The 19664-nt window shown below is 38.5% G+C and overlaps 1 protein-coding gene across 4 annotated transcripts in view; it reads left to right on the top strand.

The window, feature by feature from the left end:
- BCLAF3 (BCLAF1 and THRAP3 family member 3) overlaps window positions 1-19664 on the top strand; it is a 59334-nt gene that overhangs the window by 18074 nt on the left and 21596 nt on the right. For 3 of the 4 annotated variants that reach the window (XM_070502182.1, XM_070502184.1, XM_070502183.1), the window contains exons 2-7: window positions 3120-3194; window positions 6383-6940; window positions 7314-7976; window positions 15630-15805; window positions 17301-17415; window positions 18124-18187. In XM_070502182.1, coding sequence (XP_070358283.1) covers window positions 3154-3194; window positions 6383-6940; window positions 7314-7976; window positions 15630-15805; window positions 17301-17415; window positions 18124-18187 — 1617 coding nt within the window. In that variant the 5' untranslated portion in view covers window positions 3120-3153. The remainder of the gene's footprint in view (window positions 1-3119; window positions 3195-6382; window positions 6941-7313; window positions 7977-15629; window positions 15806-17300; window positions 17416-18123; window positions 18188-19664) is intronic. The other variant, XM_070502185.1, reaches the window with a different exon arrangement.

Genomic DNA, 19664 nt, shown 5'->3' with positions numbered 1-19664 from the left:
GAACCACACCACCCGTCTGTTGGTTGCTGTGCTGTCGTGGTTGCTCACATAGAAGAACTAGAAGGACTTACAACTAGGATATGCACTGGTGCTTTGGGGAGAAAAAAAAAGAGGAAGATTGGCAACAGATGTTAGGTCAGGGTGGATCTTTCCCTGCAAAAAAAAAAAAAAAAAAAAAGAGTAGCAAATGGTGATGAGGATGTGGAAAAATTGGAATCCTCATACATTGCTGGTGGGAATGTAAAATGATGGAGCTGCTTTGAAAAGTTTGGCAGTCTCTCAAAAAGTTAAACATAGAGTTATCATATGACCCAGCAGTCCTATTCCTAGATATATAACCAAGAGGAATGAAAACATGTCTACACAAAAACTTGTACACGAATGTTCATAGCGGCATTATTCATAATAACCAAAAAATAGAAACAACCCAAATGTCCATTGAGAACTGAATGAATAAACAAATGTAGCGTACTCACACAGTGGTATATTATTTGGCACAAAAAGGAATGAAGTACTGACACATGGTCAAACAGGGATGACTCTTGAAATCATTATGCTAAGGGAGGGAAGCCAGTCACAAAACACCACATAGTGTACGATTCCGTTTATATGAAAGGTCCAGAATAGGCAAATCTATAGAAACAGAAAGCAGATTGGTGGTTGTCAGGGGCTAATCAAAGGAGGGGAGGAATGGGGAATGACTGCTAATGGGGTTTCTTTTAAAGGCGATGAAGATGTTCTAAAATTAGATTGTGGTGGTGATTGTACATCCCTGTGAATATACTAAAAGACACTGAAGTGTACACTTTTTTTTAAAGATTTTATTTTTCCTTTTTCTTCCCAAAGCACTCCAGTACATAGTTGTGTATTTTTAGTTGTGGGTCCTTCTAGTTGTGGCATGCGGGACGCTGCCTCAGCATGGCTTGATGAGCAGTGCCATGTCCGCGCCCAGGATCCGAACCGGTGAAACCCTGGGCCACTTAAGCAGAGCGCGAAAACTTAACCACTCGGCCACGGGGCTGACCCCATGAATTGTACACTTTAAATGGGTTAATTGTATGGTATGTGAATTGTTTCTCAATAAATCTGTTTTTCAAAAAAATAAAGTGGAAAAAAAGATTACCCTCCAGAAAAATTAGGCTTTTTCCTAATATTTGGGTCCCCCCCAGACACATACACAACCTTTGGATTTATTATTTTTGTTGAATTTAATAGGTATAAACTGATACTCAAAGCTTTTTTGGCTAAATTATAAGTTCCCTCAGTAGAATGTAAGCTCCAGGAGGGCAGGAATTTTTACCTTTTTCTGTTCACTGCTGTATCCCCAGAACAGTGCCTGGCAAATAATAGGTACTCAGTCACATATGTTGAATGAATGCATTTTGACATTTTTAGTTACTAAGTGAACATTTTCCCCTTTAGTGTCTCTCTCTCTCTCTTTTTTTTTTACTTTATGCATTTCTTTCTTTTTTTATTGAGGTAACATTGGTTTTTATAGTACATCTGAATTAATTGTTCTTCCTAGCCTCAATTCTTTTTGGAAAGAGGCAGTGCATAACTAAATAATTGAATTGAATGTACTTCTTCTGGTGAGGGATCTGATCTGGTTCAAGTCCTTTGACTTTCTTTATATGCTTTTATTTCTTCTGAAATTCATTATAACAATGATTTGCAAATGTTTGACTATGAGGACTACTTTTGTTTTTTTTTGCAGGGGAAGATTTGCCCTAAGTAACATCTGCCAATCTTCCTCCTTTTTATTCCGTGCCCCGCCCCCCACCGCAAAGCCCCAGTACGTAGTTGTGTATAGTTGTAAGTTCTTCTGGTTCTTCCATGTGAGCCACCACCACAACATGGCTACTGACAGATGAGTGGTGTAGTTCTGCACCTGGGAACCAAACCTGGGCTGCCAAAGTGGAGTATGCTGAACTTTAACCACTAGGCCTCAGGGCTGGCTCAGGAATCCCTTTTTAAACTGATATCCATGTAATAATAGTTGTACTTTCTGTATCAGTCAGTGGGAAAACTACATAGTGACAAGAAGCCATTTATATTTTAACAGTCACCACAGTATCTTCAGAAATTTTCAAAATAGAGGTTATAATATATGAGACATACTTACTCTGTAGTCTGTGCATGGTGCCTGTAGGTACTAGTCATGGACCCATGGCAATAATTTTGAAAGCCACCAGGGGTTTGGGGCCAGTAAGTTGGGAACTGCTTAATTATAGTATCAGAACTGAGGAAGATTACTGAAATGTAAATAATAGCTAGTACAGAAGATTACACCTTAGTCATGTGTTTTTAAAATTCAGTTCCTAAAGCTATCAGTTTCTTTTAAAGACTGAAGAATATTTGAAAAATCAGGTTTACATGTCTTTTGAAATTTCTTTATTTGACATTATCTGTTTTAGAAAAAAATCAGAAACAAACTAAATGCCTAATCAAGCTTAATTAAGTTTTGGTGTATTTATCTGGTGGAAGTTAGGCAGCAATTGAGTACCATAATTAGGCATTGTAATTCTCATTATTCAATAATTTAAAAAGCAGGATATATCATCAAGTATTCCTAAACATTTTGACTGTGATTATATGAAGTGCTTATGTATGTGAGGAAAGATAGGAAGGTAGTAGTGATTGTGTTCAGATAGAGGAATTCCGGGTAATTTTTCCTCTTTTTGGAACACTTTTTTAGCAGTTGCTGTGTGCCAGGCACTATTCTAAGCTCTTTTTGTGACTTAACTCAGGGATCATCAAACTGCAGTGCATTTAGCCTTCGGGGCCTGTTTTTGTCTGGCCCTTAAGCTAAGAATGGTTTTTATATTTTTAAAGGGTTGTTAAAAAAAGAAAAAGATGTGGTAGAGACTTTATATAGCCCGCAAAGCCTAAAATAGTTACTATCTGGCCCTTTACAGACAATGTTTGCTGACCTCTGATTTAATTCATTTTATCCTTACAACATTCCAATAAGGTGGCTCCTATTATTATCAGCCCCATTTTACAGATGAGGAAACTGAGGCACAGAGGGCTTAAGTGACTTTTTGTTGGTGGCATTCACTATTTTTAGAGCAGGTTGCAGGCTCTTTCTACAAACTTGCTAATACTGTGTTTCTTTGCAGTGTAAAAAGTGGATAGTGGCTCACGTGTCAAAGGATGGCACAGTCACGCTCTAGATCCCCCAGGTGGAAACACAGGTGAGCAGTTCTTAGTTTAGCAGAGTAAGCTTGGATTTGGGATGTGCTTTGGCTTCCAAATTCACTGGTACTGTTAAAAACCTATTTTAATAAGCTCATGGGACCTGGTTATTCACAGTAGGTGCTTTATAGTGATAGAGGTGGTATTTCTAGGTTCTAGGAACTAGCGGCTTTCTTTAATTATGGCTGGCAGATAGAATTAATCCATAATAAAAAGAAATGCAATGGCCATAGGAAGGGAGAGTGAGAAACATCTTTAAGAGTGTTACATTTTTTATATCAGAAGGTGGTTTAGAACTCTTTAGTGTGTATTTTATTTTTTCATAATATGTTTGAAGAAATTAGGGAATTAAAAAATTGAGAGTTCCTATTTCTTCTTCTTCATGGCAGAATTAAGAGTTTTGAATAACTCTTCTCTTCCCTGGTTGGTAGTGTCAATAGCATATATAATTAGATTGGAACATTTCAACCAGTATTTATTGTGTACCTGCTACAGGCAGGTTCTGGGGCTACAAAGGCAAATATGACATATTGTGGGGCCTCAGCAAGCGTGCAGGCTGGCTAGGGAGAGTGACACAAATAGCCAATTATGATATGGTGGGAAAAGTACGGAGCTCCTGACTGGGACAAAGTATTCTGGATCCACAGGGATGGGATAATTCTGCTTTGTGGAGGGGAAAGGAGGATACTAAGAAAGTCTTCAAAGAAGAGATGAGACTTTAGCTGGCCCTTTGAGGATGGGTAGAATTTCTAAAGGCAGAAAGAGAGAAGAAAAGTATTGCAGTTAAGAGGGACAACGGGAATAAAGGCACAGAGCTGTGAAAGTGACTAGTACATTCTAGGACTTAAAAAGGACCATAATTACATACACAAAAGGCAGACCCAAATTTTTCATGTTACTACGATTTGGCCGTTATGGCTGTTCATTATGGCTCTACAGTGATGAATCAATAATTTCTTCAACAGTTTTCATTTCGTAGTTCACAAGACCAAGTTGTTATGGGGAGGAGCTTCAGAAAGAAAAGGGAACATAAAGAAGCGAATGATTTTAACATGGAGACCATCACAGAGGCTGTTCTGTTTTAGCCTTTTGTGGTAGGCCCTGGTGAGGGGGCACAAAGGACCCTGCCAAGCTTAGTGCCTGATTTCTGGATTCCTTCTCAGGACTCTTTGTCAAAACGGTGAAGGGTCTGATATTGTACCCTACTTGCAAGCTAACACATTAGCCTGTCACAAGGCACTCCTGGATCAGAGACAAAGGCCTTTATTACTCATCCTACAGCAGGCAGCTTGAGCTTTGTGTTTCTGTGTTCCCTTCACTCCCAGTCCCCTGAGGGCAGACACTGCAGAGTGAAGCAGTGGGGTGATGACACAGCTAAGGAACCCGAGCCCCATCAGGGGCTGCAAGCAGACCTGCCCAGCCTTTGCCTAGGAGGAGATTTTATCTATTTTCCTGAACAGCAAACAGACCGGCCCTCTGCCCCTGAGGAAGGCCCTATCTGCATCTTCCCAGGCTGTTTGCCTCGGGAACAAACGCTGTCAGCGCCTCTGCCCACAAGGCAGGAGGAACATGAAAGACCAATGGAGAACTGTCTCCCAACAGACTCCTTGGGTCTCTTTTGTCCCTTTAGGAAAACTGAGAGTGATAGCAACTGTTCCAGCGATCTCCTTCTGAAGAAAGGGGCTCTATACAATAAAACCCTGACATGAAATATAATATCAAAGCAGTGTTCAATGTGAGGTAAGGATTCAAATAAGAGATTGAGTATTTCGTCTAGTCTGGAAGACCTCAGCCTCTGGCTGCCAGCTTTTCTCCTTAGCTGTGGAAGAGATGAAATCTTCCAGGAAGTCCTCAGAGGCTCCAGTTGCTTCTTCCTGTGGTGAGGTACAACCAGCTGGGTGACAGTTTCTGCTTCAGCTAAATAAAGCACTAGCTAGTACTATGTCTAGCTTGGTGACTCCAGAGGGAGATATTGCCAAGTCCAGTATATAAATCCCACTGTGTACATGAGGAAGATAAATCTGCCTCCTTTCTTGTAGGGAGGACACAAACGTGTCACCAAATGGAAAGGTTTTACTCATGGTTGCTCCAACTCCATGGCAGCCTCTGAAGAGGGGGCCATAACAAAATCTGCAAGGGTAGCTGCCTCGTTGATTAGAAGACATCAAACCCTCAGAGAGGAGATGGGGAGACTGGATAGGTCAGCCTTCTAGGGGAAAGGTCCCCAGGTGCAAGATGGAATTTTTTTGTATTCCAGATAGTGACGCTCCACTCATCCTGCAGTCTGGGCAACTCAGACTGGTTTCCCTGGCTACAGGAGCTTTCCTCCTCAGTGGGAATGAAAGGCCCAATGTTGGCAATGCTGAGGCATTGGAGAAGGTAGCTACAGAAAGGATGCGCTGTCCCTGGAGAATATTATAGCTGCATTAAAGCACGCGTTCACCAAAGTTACAAGCTCTGTTTCAACAGCCTATCTTTCATTTTATATGTAAGGGAACAAGTCTGGGAAAGAAAAGCAACTTATCTATGTTAGTAGTATTTATGGAGGGACTAAGCATGAGATTCAAGTCTTAAGACCCTCTCCCCACAACGCACACCGTTTAAGTATGTACTTTTTGCTCCTTGATATAGCCTTAGTAGAGAATAGACAATCACCTGGAGAAACTGTGCGGTCAGTTTGGGATCTGAGTTTGGGTTTATTGTGGCATCATAAACTCTTAGAATCTAATTTCATTTCAGAGGCTATGTTGAGCTTGCCAGAGACTCTCCTACACATTTGTTTGTGCGAATCTAGCCCTCCTTCTGCTTGTTTCTTACCTGACCATTGAACCTGATGTAAGCTTTTGCTGACTGGCCATTTTGCCAGAACTTTGCTGTCAGCAATCTTCCAAAATGGATCTTGCTGTGTAACTAAGCCAGACCTCCTCCAACAGGGTGGTTCACTCAGTCCATTTTGATATGCACATGGGATACATTAGTTCAGATGGAAAGAGTACACTTGTTGCATTGGGCGGAAGCATAATCAGACCCCCAAATGGATAATTTAGAATGAAGATAAAACATTGATGAATTTAATTTGAATGGAAGAAGCAATGGAAAGCAAATGTTTTATGTAGGTAAATCATGTTAAGACAAACTTAGTTTATTGTCTTTAAATGAACTAAATTTTCTGTGTTTGTTTACATAGGTCTTTGTCGCCATTACCTAGAAATTCTGAATACTACAAACAAAGACATTCTCCTGAGCGTTATGGATGTGAATATAGGAAGGATCCCCAAAGACCCGTGGCTTGGGGAATGGACAGTGATAAATACGGACAGAGTAAACCAAGGATTCCTTCTCGTGGAAATATACATTACCGATCTTATGAACAAAGATCACCTTCCCCAAATATAAGAAGGAACTCTTTCGAAAATTTTTATACTTATAAGCCTCACCGAGGATATTTACCAGAAAGAGAGGATGGTAACAGAAGATCTCAGTGTATGCCCAACTACTCAGAAGGTGTACCCTACAATTGTTATCCCCAGAAAGTGCAAGGAAGGTATACTCCTGATGACTACAGAGTGAGAGGAAGTGGAAAAGGAGGGAAACCGCCTCAGAGGTCAATAGCAGATTCTTTTAGATTCGAAGGAAAGTGGCATGAAGATGAGTTGAGACACCAGAGGATACAAGATGAAAACTATTCTCTATCATTTAGAAGAGGCTATGAAGATTTTGAGAAAAGGAGCTCTTTTCAGAAGAGGTATAGGAAAACATTAACCCTGGGTAATTTGTTAGAAAGCCTCGAGTGAAAGTCTGTTTATTTTATGGTTGAAGATAACCACCTTGAAAAGCTTTTGTCTAAAAAGATAAAAAGCATTGTAATGTAGTTATGGTCTACTGGTAGTAGTGAAGTATTTACTTTTAGAGTAAATCATGTTGATAGCTAGAATATTTTGTAAAAGGTGGTATTTTCCTCTTTAACTACCTTATGCTTCTATGAGTTGGCTTGAGGGATTATAGGTTAACTTGCCAGTGCATTCTGCATCTAAAGCCATGCTGCCCAATATTCCACACATATAAATTCTCACTTTCTTCTCTCTAGTGCAAGTGTAAACTGCTTTATGTCAACACAGGTATCCTGAGGATCGTGATTTCAGAACGTATGGACAGACGTCAACAAGACCTACAGACTTGGAGAGATATGAAAACAGACAGCCTGCCAGGAACCCAGAGTGGAAGTTTGAGCATTCTTTTTCACATTATCAAGACAAGAAAGATCAGTGGTACCCTGGGCCCCAAACTCATCGACATGCTCAGAGGGAACCCCCAGAGACCAGTTCAGCAACGAAGCTATCCTGTGACTATCGCTACAAACGTCATAAGACCTCAGATGGGGACCAGGAGTTTTCTGATGGAAGAACTCAGAAGCACTCTAAGGAGGAAGATAGAAAATACAGTTTGCAAAAAGGCCCTGTAAACAGAGAGTCCAGTTGTTTTAATGCTGGAAGAGGGAGAGAGACTGAAGGTGGGCAAGTCAAAGAACCTTTTAAACCATCTAAGAAAGACTGTACTGCCTGTACTCATTCAAGTAAAAGTGATGTTGGTTTGAGACCCTGTAATGACAAACGGAAGGACAAAATAAAGAAAGAAGGGGATGGCAGAAAAGAGAGCAACTCTTCCAGTAACCAACTTGATAAAAGTGAAAAACTTTCCGATGTGAAACCTTCATCTGCCACTCTTGGGAAGAAATCGACGACAGTTAAAGTAGATGTGAAGAAAACAGTAAATACATCCAGGTATTATTTGTTTTTTCTTAATGTTAATATCTGTTTCTGTCACCCTTATTTGAAGCTTTGAAAATGGAATTAACAGTGTGTTTAGAGTCCATCTAGTGGGGAGGGATTGCCTGGACTTTTCAAAAAAGCCCTGTAATGAGGATGAATCTCGTGATTAGTAGTATGGGGTGATCTCACGTCTGCTTGTTTCCACATTTTATATCAAGATGCTTTTTGGGTGCAGGACATTCTATGGAGTTGTTCCTCTTCATAAATTTACCTGTTTTTGTGCTACCAGGTTTTCTGTATCCAGGGATAGGCTGGGTGGAGTTAAAGGGGACCTATTCCTTGCTCAGTTTCTCAGAGCCTGTTTTCCTGTTGCCTGAAATTCAGAGAATTTTGACCTGGAAGGGCCCTTAGGAGGCCCTGATTTTATAGAGGAGGAAAGAGAGGCCTTGAGAGATGAAGCAACTTGTCTAAGTCAGAGCACCTGGGCTTCAAATCCGTGTGACCCCTTGTGACTCAAGGAGATGGATAACTTAAGGTGGTTCTTGCTGCCACCTCAAAATGACTGACATTCTATGGACTAGATTCTCCTAGGTAGAGGAAATTAGGCTAGAGTCTAGAAAGAGGCCTATTTTAAAGACATTTGGTTTAGCTCTTAATGATTCTTTAAAAAAATAGACTACTGTTGTAATAAGTTATATTCTCCTAAAGCAGTTCACATGCTTTGTTTCATCATGAATATTCCTTCTGTTTATGGATTCTGAGAATAATAAGGCACTGCAGTTGACTATGTCAGCTAAGTCTACTCATTACCTTCATACGCTACCAGTATGTGAAGGACAAAGTGATGGACATGTTGATTTGCCATTCACAGTTGACTCATATCTGCATTTGAATCAAAAACCAGAGCAAACAAAATCCAAGATTAGGATTGGGTGACAGGGAGAGAGGTAAACTGATCTTTTGGGGTTTTTTTAAACAAAATATATTTTGTTTCTTTTCTTCAAGTTAGATTTAGCAGTCCCCCTCCCTCGTGCTTTACTTACATTCATTGTACTTGCAAAAAGTATTTTTAAATATACATATGTATATTTATATGTGCACAGAAAGCATTTATAAATATGATTACATTACAGAAAGTTGGACAGACAGAGGGGGGAAAATCACCCATAATCCTACTACCCTAGGACAATTTTATTAATATTTTAGTATAGCTCCTTTTGTTATTCTGTGTATATTTATACATGGTTGTCATAATACCGTATTAATAATTTTGTATTCTATTTCATGTGTCTTAAATCATTATATTTTCTACTAGTTCTTAATCTTAAGAGCACAAATGCTGCTGTAAGCATCAAGTTTAAGGATGTTACCTTAGGCTTTTATTCTTTCCAACATTATATTATGAAAATGTTCAAAGATACAGAAAAATTGGAAAAACTGTACAGTAAACTCCTATATACGCACCACCTAGAGGCTGCAGTTAACATTGTACTCTGCTTTCACAATCACGTATCTGTCCATCTATTCACCTATCATTCTACTTTATTTCTTCAGTGCATTTCAAAGTGAATTGTAGATAGCAGTGCACTCCCCTTTAAATACTTCCGTATTTGATTTTTGTTTATAGGATTTTTTTCTTTTGAGATAAAATTACATTCAATCAAATCACAAAAATCTTCAATTTTTTAATAAAAGTAATGATACCCTCATATTTAATAATGAAGTGTTTTATACTTAAAAGAGAATTAGTAAATTGGCTGTAGCACTTTTAAAGAATACTAGAAATACCAATTTTGAAGGATTTTATTTTAGTAGACCTCATTAGAGATATTGAACACAGTTAATCTTTTAATTTGATATTGAGAAATGGAAGGTTGGTCTTCATCATGTGTCACAAAAATGAGCTTCCTAAAATCAAGACTGCTGTATCTTTTGTTTTGAATTTATAAACTACAATTTTGTGAAATTTCATGACCTGTCAGTGGGGCCTGTAAGCACGTGTTTGAATTGCCCGACAAGGACTTTTAGGATGGCTTGTGTAATAAAGAGCTTCTGCTGCAGAGCCTTTCTATTCAAAGACCTGAAGAATAAATCACTTAATAAATATACGGATCTTTTCAGTGTGATAAAGTATCATAGTCCACAAAATCTTTCTGTCTGATTCTAATGACTTACTGATGAGTGAGTTGTGGAAGAGTTTTGTGGAGTTGGATTTAATTCTGTGTGGACTGATGGAGTGCCCACAAAGCAGAGGTAGTTAATGCCCGCAATAGAGTCATATTCTCAACTCTTAGTGTCACTTAGGTTTTCCTCTGCTTGAAAAGATTAAAGTAATCATAGAGTGGAGAGAGATTGATTTGTTGGTTAAAATCTAGAGAGTTTACCCACTTTTTTGGAAAGACTAAGACGGTTCATTTTGTGCCTTTGTTTGCTTTCTTAGCTTTGGTCAAGTATTGATATATGTTCTTCCAGTTATCAATGTAGTTGAAAACATATGGTTATCACTTTGTGATTTTTCTAGATTCCAGTTTGTATCTAGAACAGCAGTAGGTAGACGCTTGCTTGAGTGTTCACCGCATAGTTAATACGTCTGTTAACAAAGACTATATCCTAGTGACCCATTTTGTCAGAAACAGCATTATCAGAGGTAGGAGTTACGTATGAGTCATAATTATATGTTTCAGAATGTAAGTTAGGGAGTCACAATGTGAAAATTTGTGCTAAGGTTGTTAGGAATCCCAAACACTAACTGTTGTGTACATCCGGAAGTCTCGGGGCAGGTGAGGGAGTTTTAGTTTAGTGTTGGCCTGAGTAGGTGAGAGACTGCGGGAAGGCTAGGAAGGGAGTGAGAGGGAGGAGGAGGGCGGGCCAGTCTCTGGAGAAGAATAAGCTGGTGCGGAGGGACCCGGAGCTCCATTGACCTCCCCCGGCTGCTGGTACTAGGCATCTGGTATGGGAAGGTTGGCTAGCAAAGCTGATGTTGGACTGAGTACATGAGCTACATTTGCATTTAATCCTTTTATTTCCCACTGAAGAGACACAGAGAGGGCCTCCCTAGCGCCCTCAGGTCTTTTCCCATTCTGAAAGGGGATGAAGTGGGTGATGGAGCCCTGATGCTCCAAGGAAAGGGGTGCTGCGTACGCAGGTGGGGAAACTGTGGGAAACCGCAGCGAGGACTGAAGGAAGGTAACCTAATTACACACGTTTACCTGTGATGGGCACTGTTCAGCTGGAAGTAAAACAAGCTGTGGGTGGAGATATTTTTGTGATACACAAACCTGCTACCTTGCTGTTATGTATCACAAAAAACTAAGGTTTTTTCCCCCTAGTATTTCTCATATACATTTTTTAAAATCAAAACTTGAGAGGAAATTCCCCTTCATTCCTATTTTTCACCCTCGCTTCTCTCAGTGTCTCTTAGGGATCCAAGTACAAGGAGGTGAACATTCTGTTTGAGGTTGAGGTACATAGGTTTTTGTCTTCCAGTGGGTCACTGAGCAGCTCTGTGGCATTGGGCAGGTCACCTGGCCACAGCTTTTTGGGCCCAAATGAACCTGCAGTTCCTCCTGGCTCTATGAATCTGCTTTGATTGGCTGTGTGTTGATAACTATTGCAGCTAGGTTGACAGGCTTATCATAGGATTCTTTGAACTTTTGTATATATTTTATATTATAAAAAATGAGATATTTAAAATTTAAATTGTTCTAAATTAAGTGAAAATAAAAAGTAAGCCAAGAAAGTTAAAAAACAAGATTAAATTGGCCTCAGTTAGAATTTTGAAGTCTGTCATCTTTAGCTGAAATGCTCATTTCAAATTATCCAAGTCATTTTCCATTTATCACTTATTCATTCAGCAGGGTTTTTTTTTTTTTTTTTGAGAAGCTACCCTGTGTGAGACAGCCCATTGGGGTACCCTGGGACTATAAATTGGCATAGGATTAAGTTTCTTCTCCTCTGGTCTTATAGACAATAGGGCCACCTTGGTAATATTATGGCACAGTCAGTGATACATGAGGTGTGCATGACTCACATGATCCGAAGCGGGGGGATTCAGGGAAGCCTTCTTTCAGGAGTTGACATATGTGAGCCAGGCTTCGAAGGCTGGTGTGTTTTAGACACATGGAGACAAGATGAAAGACGTTTTATATTTGTAGGTTAACAAGGGCAGGAAACACACGCAGGAACTTTGAGCTGTGTGGTTCCCGGCAGTCAGTGAAAGGCAGTAGAGGGACAGGAGGCTGAGAAGGTAAGCCTGCCTCTCTCCCTGCCTGATTTGACGGGATTAGCTGCTAGGAGAGGGCAGGCGGCTCAGTTCTGACAGCCGAGGACTGCTTTCTGCAAGGTGGCTTGGAAAAGCTTTGGGGTTGGCAAGGTCAGTGAGGGGACTTTTGTGAAAAAAGTAATGAGATGCTGAATTAAGGGAGTAGAAGTTTCCCTCAATTCCAAAAGTTCTAAATGTGTTCTTTGGAAAACAGGAGCAAATTCACAGTTAGGAAAGTGCGTTATGAACTGGAGGATGCTGTACAAAATGTTAGTTATTAGTTGGAAGAAAACTGAGGAAAACTTTATATGTGTCATATGGATTTTGTTATCTATTATAAACCTCCAGAGGGCAGGGGATTATCCTTTGGTTTTGTTGTTATTGGGTTTTTTGTTACTGTTGTTTTGCGATGCAGTTTTTTTTCTTTGATGGCTCTTAACTGTGTGTAAGAGGAAATTAAGGTGTAATGTAGCTTTTTATGTTTTCTTAGTTATTATGCACAACACTCAGGCAAAATGTCAGGGGAAACATCCTTAAACAGAGGAAAATACAAGGTGGAGTAGGGGGAAACAGGAGCCTGGGAGATCTAATCAGACAAGTGTCACGAGTAGTATCACAATACAGATGTGTGGATATATTTTGGTTTTTAAAATTCTCTAAAATGCATCTTAAACAAGAACATTTGGTCTTTTCAGCTTAACTGCTTGTGTTGGGGCTATTTCCTGAAATTGTTAACTTATTGATCAATAATGTCGTAGGAAATAGTAAAAAGGAAATGTGAACCAAGAGGTGATTAAATTTACAAATGTAAATACTTAGAACATTTTGCATTCTCAAAGGTTTTTCTTACAGCAGAAATTTTTCTTATAGCAAAAGTATAATTATTTTTAAAAAACTAAAATTTCAGGTTATACTATTTTCATGTAGATTTTCTAGAAAATAATCATTTTAATATTTTTTATTAAAAATTTTGCAGTGGGGTAAATCTAGGATAATTTTTGTTAACTGATAGCAAGTTTCAACGCTGGAATTTCAGGAATTAAGTGTAGCTTCCAAGTATACCACAGCACTTCTATGGATGGAGGGCTGGGCATGGATTGGGGATAGGAGCTATGCCAGTAATAAGAAGTTACAAGTACATTTTAATAATTACCTAGTAAAAAACTGATAGCCTTTATCAACTGTTTTCCTCTTGGGAGAAACTGATGCTGCAATAAGAAATGTTATCAACTGGGGCCGGCCCGGTGGCACAGCAGTTAAGTTTGCACGTTCCGCTTTGGTGGCCCGGGATTCGCTGGTTCAGATCCAGGGTGCGGACGTGGCACTGCTTGGCAAGCCATGCTGTGGCAGGCGTCCCACATATAAAGTAGAGGAAGATGGGCACGAATGTTAGCTCAGGGCCAGTCTTCCTGAGCAAACAGGAGGATTGGCAGCAGATGTTAACTCAGGGCTAATCTTCCTTAAAAAAAAAATGTTATCAACTGATTTCCCCTTATGAGTGACCATTTTTATAGTTTTATCTAAATATCTTATTTTTCTCCTTTAAAATGTTTTTAAAAGCTATTTTTTTTTGTATGAAACAGGCTTTTTGTACCCTTAAACTTAACCCTTTAAACAGAGAGCATGTATAATTCTTTCTTAGTGGAGGTTACAGGGCCATTCTAGCTTCTGGCCTTTATCACTAGATGTCTCTTAGCTAGTTATCAGATACACACTGGGAAGCTGGGAGCAGATTAGGAGGAAAGAAGGGAAGTGGGCCTTCTGATGAAAGTTCTTCTAATGAATCAAGAAGACTGCGGCAGTGGCATCAACCTGCTGCATGGTCACTTTTCCGTGTTTCAGCCTTGGCAGGGAGCTGTCTCAACAGTGCTGCTTTGAGAGCAGGGAGCATGGACAGGCAGATGGAAGCCTTTCCTCTGAGAAGTTAAAAATCGGCACTTAAAACCATCTTGTTGAGGAGTTAAAATTTTCAGTTAAGGAATGTCTGTAAGCCCCTCATAACCCTGGAGCAGTTTTGGATATATGGCTGTTAAGTGACTTAAGTGAAATAATTAAGTAAATATATGCATGCGTACACCCACACCCCAAAATGTATCCATCTGATTGATTTTTGTTATATGAGGAGGTGTTTTTCCCGGTGGTGTTGCTATTATTTAAAACATATTTCAGGTCTCTCTTTTGGATTTATCTTCAGAGCCTGTAACGTACTCATAAAGAGCCCTAGCAGTTGTAAATCTCAATTCTTTGGATGGTGAACTTGATATTGGGAAGAGCCAAAAGCTATTTAGAGTTAAGTGCAGAGGAGTAAGATGGGTATAAGCTGGCTGGTGCCATTTTGGGTTCCAAATGAGGTATAAATATAAAATAATGAGACATTTTCTTCTGTGATGCATAAACTGCCTCCAGATGAAGAATTTGGGAGTAGTTTTAAGCAAGAGCAGCAATCTTGGAATAAGGTATAGTTTCCCATTCTGACATTTGAAAAGATTATGTTCACATGAATGCTTAACCTCTGGGAACAATGAAGCAAACAACCAAGGTATCCATTGTCTCAGTGTCATGACACCTTCCCCATAGGGCTATTGTAAAGATTAGGTGAGATAATTTTTGTAAGCTGTAAGCCCCTGTGTTTGGCATGTGGTAAGCCCCCAGTAATTGTTAGGTATATGTCATGGCTTTAGAATGGTACCTAAAGGTCAGGAGAGCTCTTAACGAAAGTTGTAAAGATTCAGAAAGCATGAAAGTGGTGAGATAGTTGGGGTTATATAATAATTGGTACCATTTCTTTAAGGATGCATTTAGGGTAAACACTATAATTGCTTCTAATGATCATAAGTTTCCTAACTAACACTGAGAGTTTAGGGAAACTTTGTGAGTGATTAAATCAATCTCAACAGAATTTGATTTCAAAATACTATTGTTAGTTTCTCATTACTGATACAAAGGTATAAGGATTTTTATGAAATCAGAGAAGTTATTATGTTTGATATCAGCTATTAAAGTGTGGTAGCATTTCAAGATAGTGTAAGCTTGCTAGATTTACAATTTTATGGACATTTGGGAATAGAAAATAATCTAATTGATTATGTTTTACATATTGAGTGTCTTTAATGCCTTGCTGTATTTTTTGAAGTAAAAATTGTTTAGAATTTTGAGGATTTTATTATTAAAGTGGCAAATATTTAATGATCACTGATTTGAAAAGGAGAATGCAAAACCATGCATCTATAGCTATTTTCTCCTTCTTATTATTGTACATGTTTTATGGCATACAATTTAGTGCCTTAATTGTAAGAAAAGATAAACAGCTTTTTAGTTTTATAGCTGTCTTGATTAATTTTTAATAAGTTCTTTTCTCAGTAAAGTAGTTTCAAATTTAGTTAAACATTTACAAATTATTCTAGGGTTGCTTCTAGCTATTCCACAGAGAGACAGATGTCACATGATTTGGTTGCTGTTGGCAGGAAAAGTGAAAACTTTCATCCAGTGTTTGAACATCTTGACTCAACTCAGAATACTGAAAACAAACCTACAGGAGAATTTGCTCAGGAAATCATAACTATAATCCATCAAGTTAAAGGTTGGTATATTTTGCACATACATTAGGGATAACACAAAAATAATATACTGACTTTTCACGAGATATAGGTAAATATCTGTGATATTGTAATACTAATTAATATTTTGTTATGTTAGATCATTAATTAGGAAATCTGTTGGAGAGAGTAGAAGATATTAATTCAAGCCTAGTTGTTCTTTATGTGTAGTTCTGGTGACCTGGTGCTTCAACTCATAGTAGATTAGATATTGAAAGTTACAAAGGGAAAGGTTGGCTGCCGCAAAAGACAGGCGTACTGAGAGCAGCAAGAAACCATGACAACCAAACAGGAAGGAGGAACTACAAAAGCCAGTATGAAACTCAAGAAACTCAAGAAATCTGGAAGTCTAGGTCATCTGGTGATATTCTTAAAGCCCCGAGGGCATTACTGGGGCTTTATGCCTTAAGAGTGATGCTAAATGATCAATAAAAGATCCCGGTTTCACGTGGCATACTTTATGACATCAGGGAGTTGCATAATAAATACTTTAAAGATTTGCATTGAATTGTTTTGTTTTGTTTTTGCTTCTGGCCAATATCCATTAATTGGAATATTTAGTCCTGTAGAACAACTTTCCTCATTGATGCTGCATGAATAAGGCAATTGTGGGTATTATAAACAAGAGATCTTCAAGGATTTCAAAATTTTTATTTTATATTTCTTACTAGGAAATTGCATTAATCTTTTTTACCTTCATAAAACATATTTCGAAAATGAATTTTCTCTGCATCCCTCAAACTAAGGCATATATTTACTTTAAAGCAGGCAGTTTGTCTGAAAGTTCACCTTCTCAGTTCCAGCCCTCTCACCCAAAGGAAGTGTGATTCTTGGCAGAAATCCAGGAGATTGTCCTAGAATAGGAACGGTAAATTAGGGAAAAGGATTGCTTAAGTGGCTTTCTGATGGGTCAATTGTATTATCTTTCTCTCTATCCTGTTAAAAGCCTGTAGCATGGCTGCTTTCAGAATGTCTTCATGAACTTCAGTTAATGCTAATTAAAGTAAAATGGCATTAGGAGGCCTTCTGTGATATGTAAACATAACATTTAGCATTTGTTCAGAATCGTTTTCATGTTTCAGGGTTGTTTTTGGAGTTATTTTTCACTCTAGGTGAACTGTAGAGCTTGTACCATCTTTACTTCTCAGATACAGTAAGGTCTTACGTTGGAGAAGAAAGGTCCTTGCTTTGAGAGAGCCACTATCTTTTCCGCCCCCGACAAGTAAGCAGGCATGCCAAACAGGCATAGAATCTTGGGGTTCATAAATCAGGTGTTTTTTACTGTTGCTCGGGCTTGGAAAAGCTTGTGAGCACTACAAATTAGTCTGTTGAATAAGTTTAGGTCCCATGTATTTTCAAGAGAAAACGGATTGAATGTTTTTTAATAGTCCCTTCTTCCTGTACTTATATTTAATCTTTTATGTGGAATCTTTTATGTGGAATTCACACTGAGATAAAACCGTTTGTTTCCTTTTTCAGCAAATTATTTTCCATCACCTAACATTACCCTACATGAGCGTTTCTCAAAAATGAAAGAGACACAAGCTGCAGATGTAAATGAAATTAAATTGAATTCAGATCCAGAAATTCACAGGTAATGATTGATTATTGTATGCCCCTTTAACTCGTGGGAATAAACCTCAGAACAGATGTGGGAAGGTGCTGTCTCCTGGGCTTGCTGTAGACTCTTGGACTGCATTTCCTCTGTGAAAACAGGACTAACCCAAGTAGGTACGGGCCAGTGCACTTTGACGGAATAGGTTGTATTGAAGCCATTGAGTAGCATTGTTTAAATGTGTAGGACTTTGAAAATATTTACCTACCTAACTTTGATTCTGCTGTGTCTATAGTAATTGCCTACTGAAGTTATCACTGGAAGAATGAAAGACAGTTATCGAGCCATTGAAATCATGGGTTGCTTCATGTGGTCAGAAATGGCTGTTCTGAGGGCAGTCGGATGACAACATGTATCTTCTTCTCCCGGCACCTGTCTGAGCACGTGGTGCACCCTGTCTTGTGAGCTGAATTGAATCAATGTTAGAATGCAGTAGATCACAGGGGCAAAGTTTAAAGTTACACAGACTAGTGATTTGAGAACCACTAAGGCATCACTGTGATGTTGTTCACAGTAGATGTATGCCTTGGGAGACTGCCACATAGGTGAAAAACCACCTCGTAGCAAGTTTCTTTTGCTTCTTCCAAGGCACACCAGCTTTATTTCAAATTCCATTCTGTAGTAATGGAATCAAGGTATCAGTGTGTAACATAGTTATTTAATTGTAATATGCCTTTATTATTTTAGGAGAATAGATATGTCTTTGGCCGAGCTTCAGAGTAAACAAACTATGGTATATGAATCAGATCAGGTAAGTGAATATAATTTTTGATGAGAAACTATCTTATTGTTGGTATACTAATGGTAAAGGGATCCAGTGATTGGGAGTAAAAAAAGGAGTTAAAAGTAGGTAAGGAAGAAAGATTGAGACCCAGGAATCTGAAATTTACAAAGCTCTCCAAGTGATTCTAGTTATCGGCCCAGTTGCAGAGAGAACACAGACAAAAGACAAAAATATTCCCTAAGAGAGACAATCCCTAAGGATAACAGCTTTGTAAAACTTACACAAAATTATAGCATTTAATGTTCACTCCAGAACTTCACACTGTAAAGCTTGCAGAAAGTATGTTTGATACCTATTTTTTCCCAAAGCAGTCATATGGAATATATTTTTAAATTGTATGTGGAATGAATGGAAAGCAACTTTGTTTCATTTGATATTGCCCTTCTCTTTACTGTAGAGTGTATGAAAGATTCTATGGAATATGACTAGCAAAATAATGGAAATTATACTTGAATTTTCTTATTGTCACGTGTTGTGTGTGGTGGTTCCCACCCAACACCTCTCCAGCCTGCTCCCCCATTTCTTTGCTAATTAGAAAAACTTAACTAGCCAGAGGGGAAGAAAACCGGCTCTAGTTTTAGAAGTATATCAAGTTCTGAAGAAACTGCTAATTTATTCATTGAGAGTAGGGAATTTTTGTAGAGGAGAGATTTTAATACATTCCTGATAGAATATATAATTTCTTTTACTTGTAAATGGTTACAATTTTTATTGAACTTATGGAGATAGGTTAGTTTATTAGTAAGTGATATTTTCAGAAAATTTCTACTCATCAAAGTACTGTGATCAACATGTAGGAAATTTGAGGATTTAAAAAAATCACCTCTAATTCAACCACTTAACACAAAATATTATTTGATCATCTTATCTTGCAGTCTTACATCTGGCATTTAACATAGTCGCTATCATAGTATATGTAGTTTTGGATGCTTTTTTCTTTTTACAGTCATGCACCGCATAACGACATTTCGGTCAACGACGGACCGCATATACGACGGTGGTCCCATAAGATTAGTACCATATAGCCTAGGTGTGTGGTAGGCTATACCATCTAGTTTTGTGTAAGTACACTCTATGATGTTCGCACAACGACGAGATCGCCTAACAACACATTTCTCAGAAGGTATCCCCGTCGTTAAGCAACACATGACTGTACTTAAACAATAATAACATTCCTTTTATGTAAAAGTCTCTGAACTGCCTGTGACCTTTTATGATTGAGGCTTTTTAGGCTTTAATTCACTTTTTTCAATACGTGTTTTTCCATGTTTACCTCCACGTAGTCTATATTACCATAATTTAAATGCTTGTACATCATTCCTTTGACTTAAATTTACCATAAGATCATTCTTCCCTTGCCCTTTAAATTTTTTTCTTACGTTTAAGTTGCTTCCATTTTTTTGTTATTTTAAGTTTAACACTTTGAATATTTTTGGGTAGATAG

Source organism: Equus asinus, chromosome X (assembly GCF_041296235.1).
Source record: "Equus asinus isolate D_3611 breed Donkey chromosome X, EquAss-T2T_v2, whole genome shotgun sequence".
NCBI lineage: Eukaryota > Metazoa > Chordata > Mammalia > Perissodactyla > Equidae > Equus > Equus asinus.
This window is presented reverse-complemented; position numbering and strand designations above follow the sequence as displayed.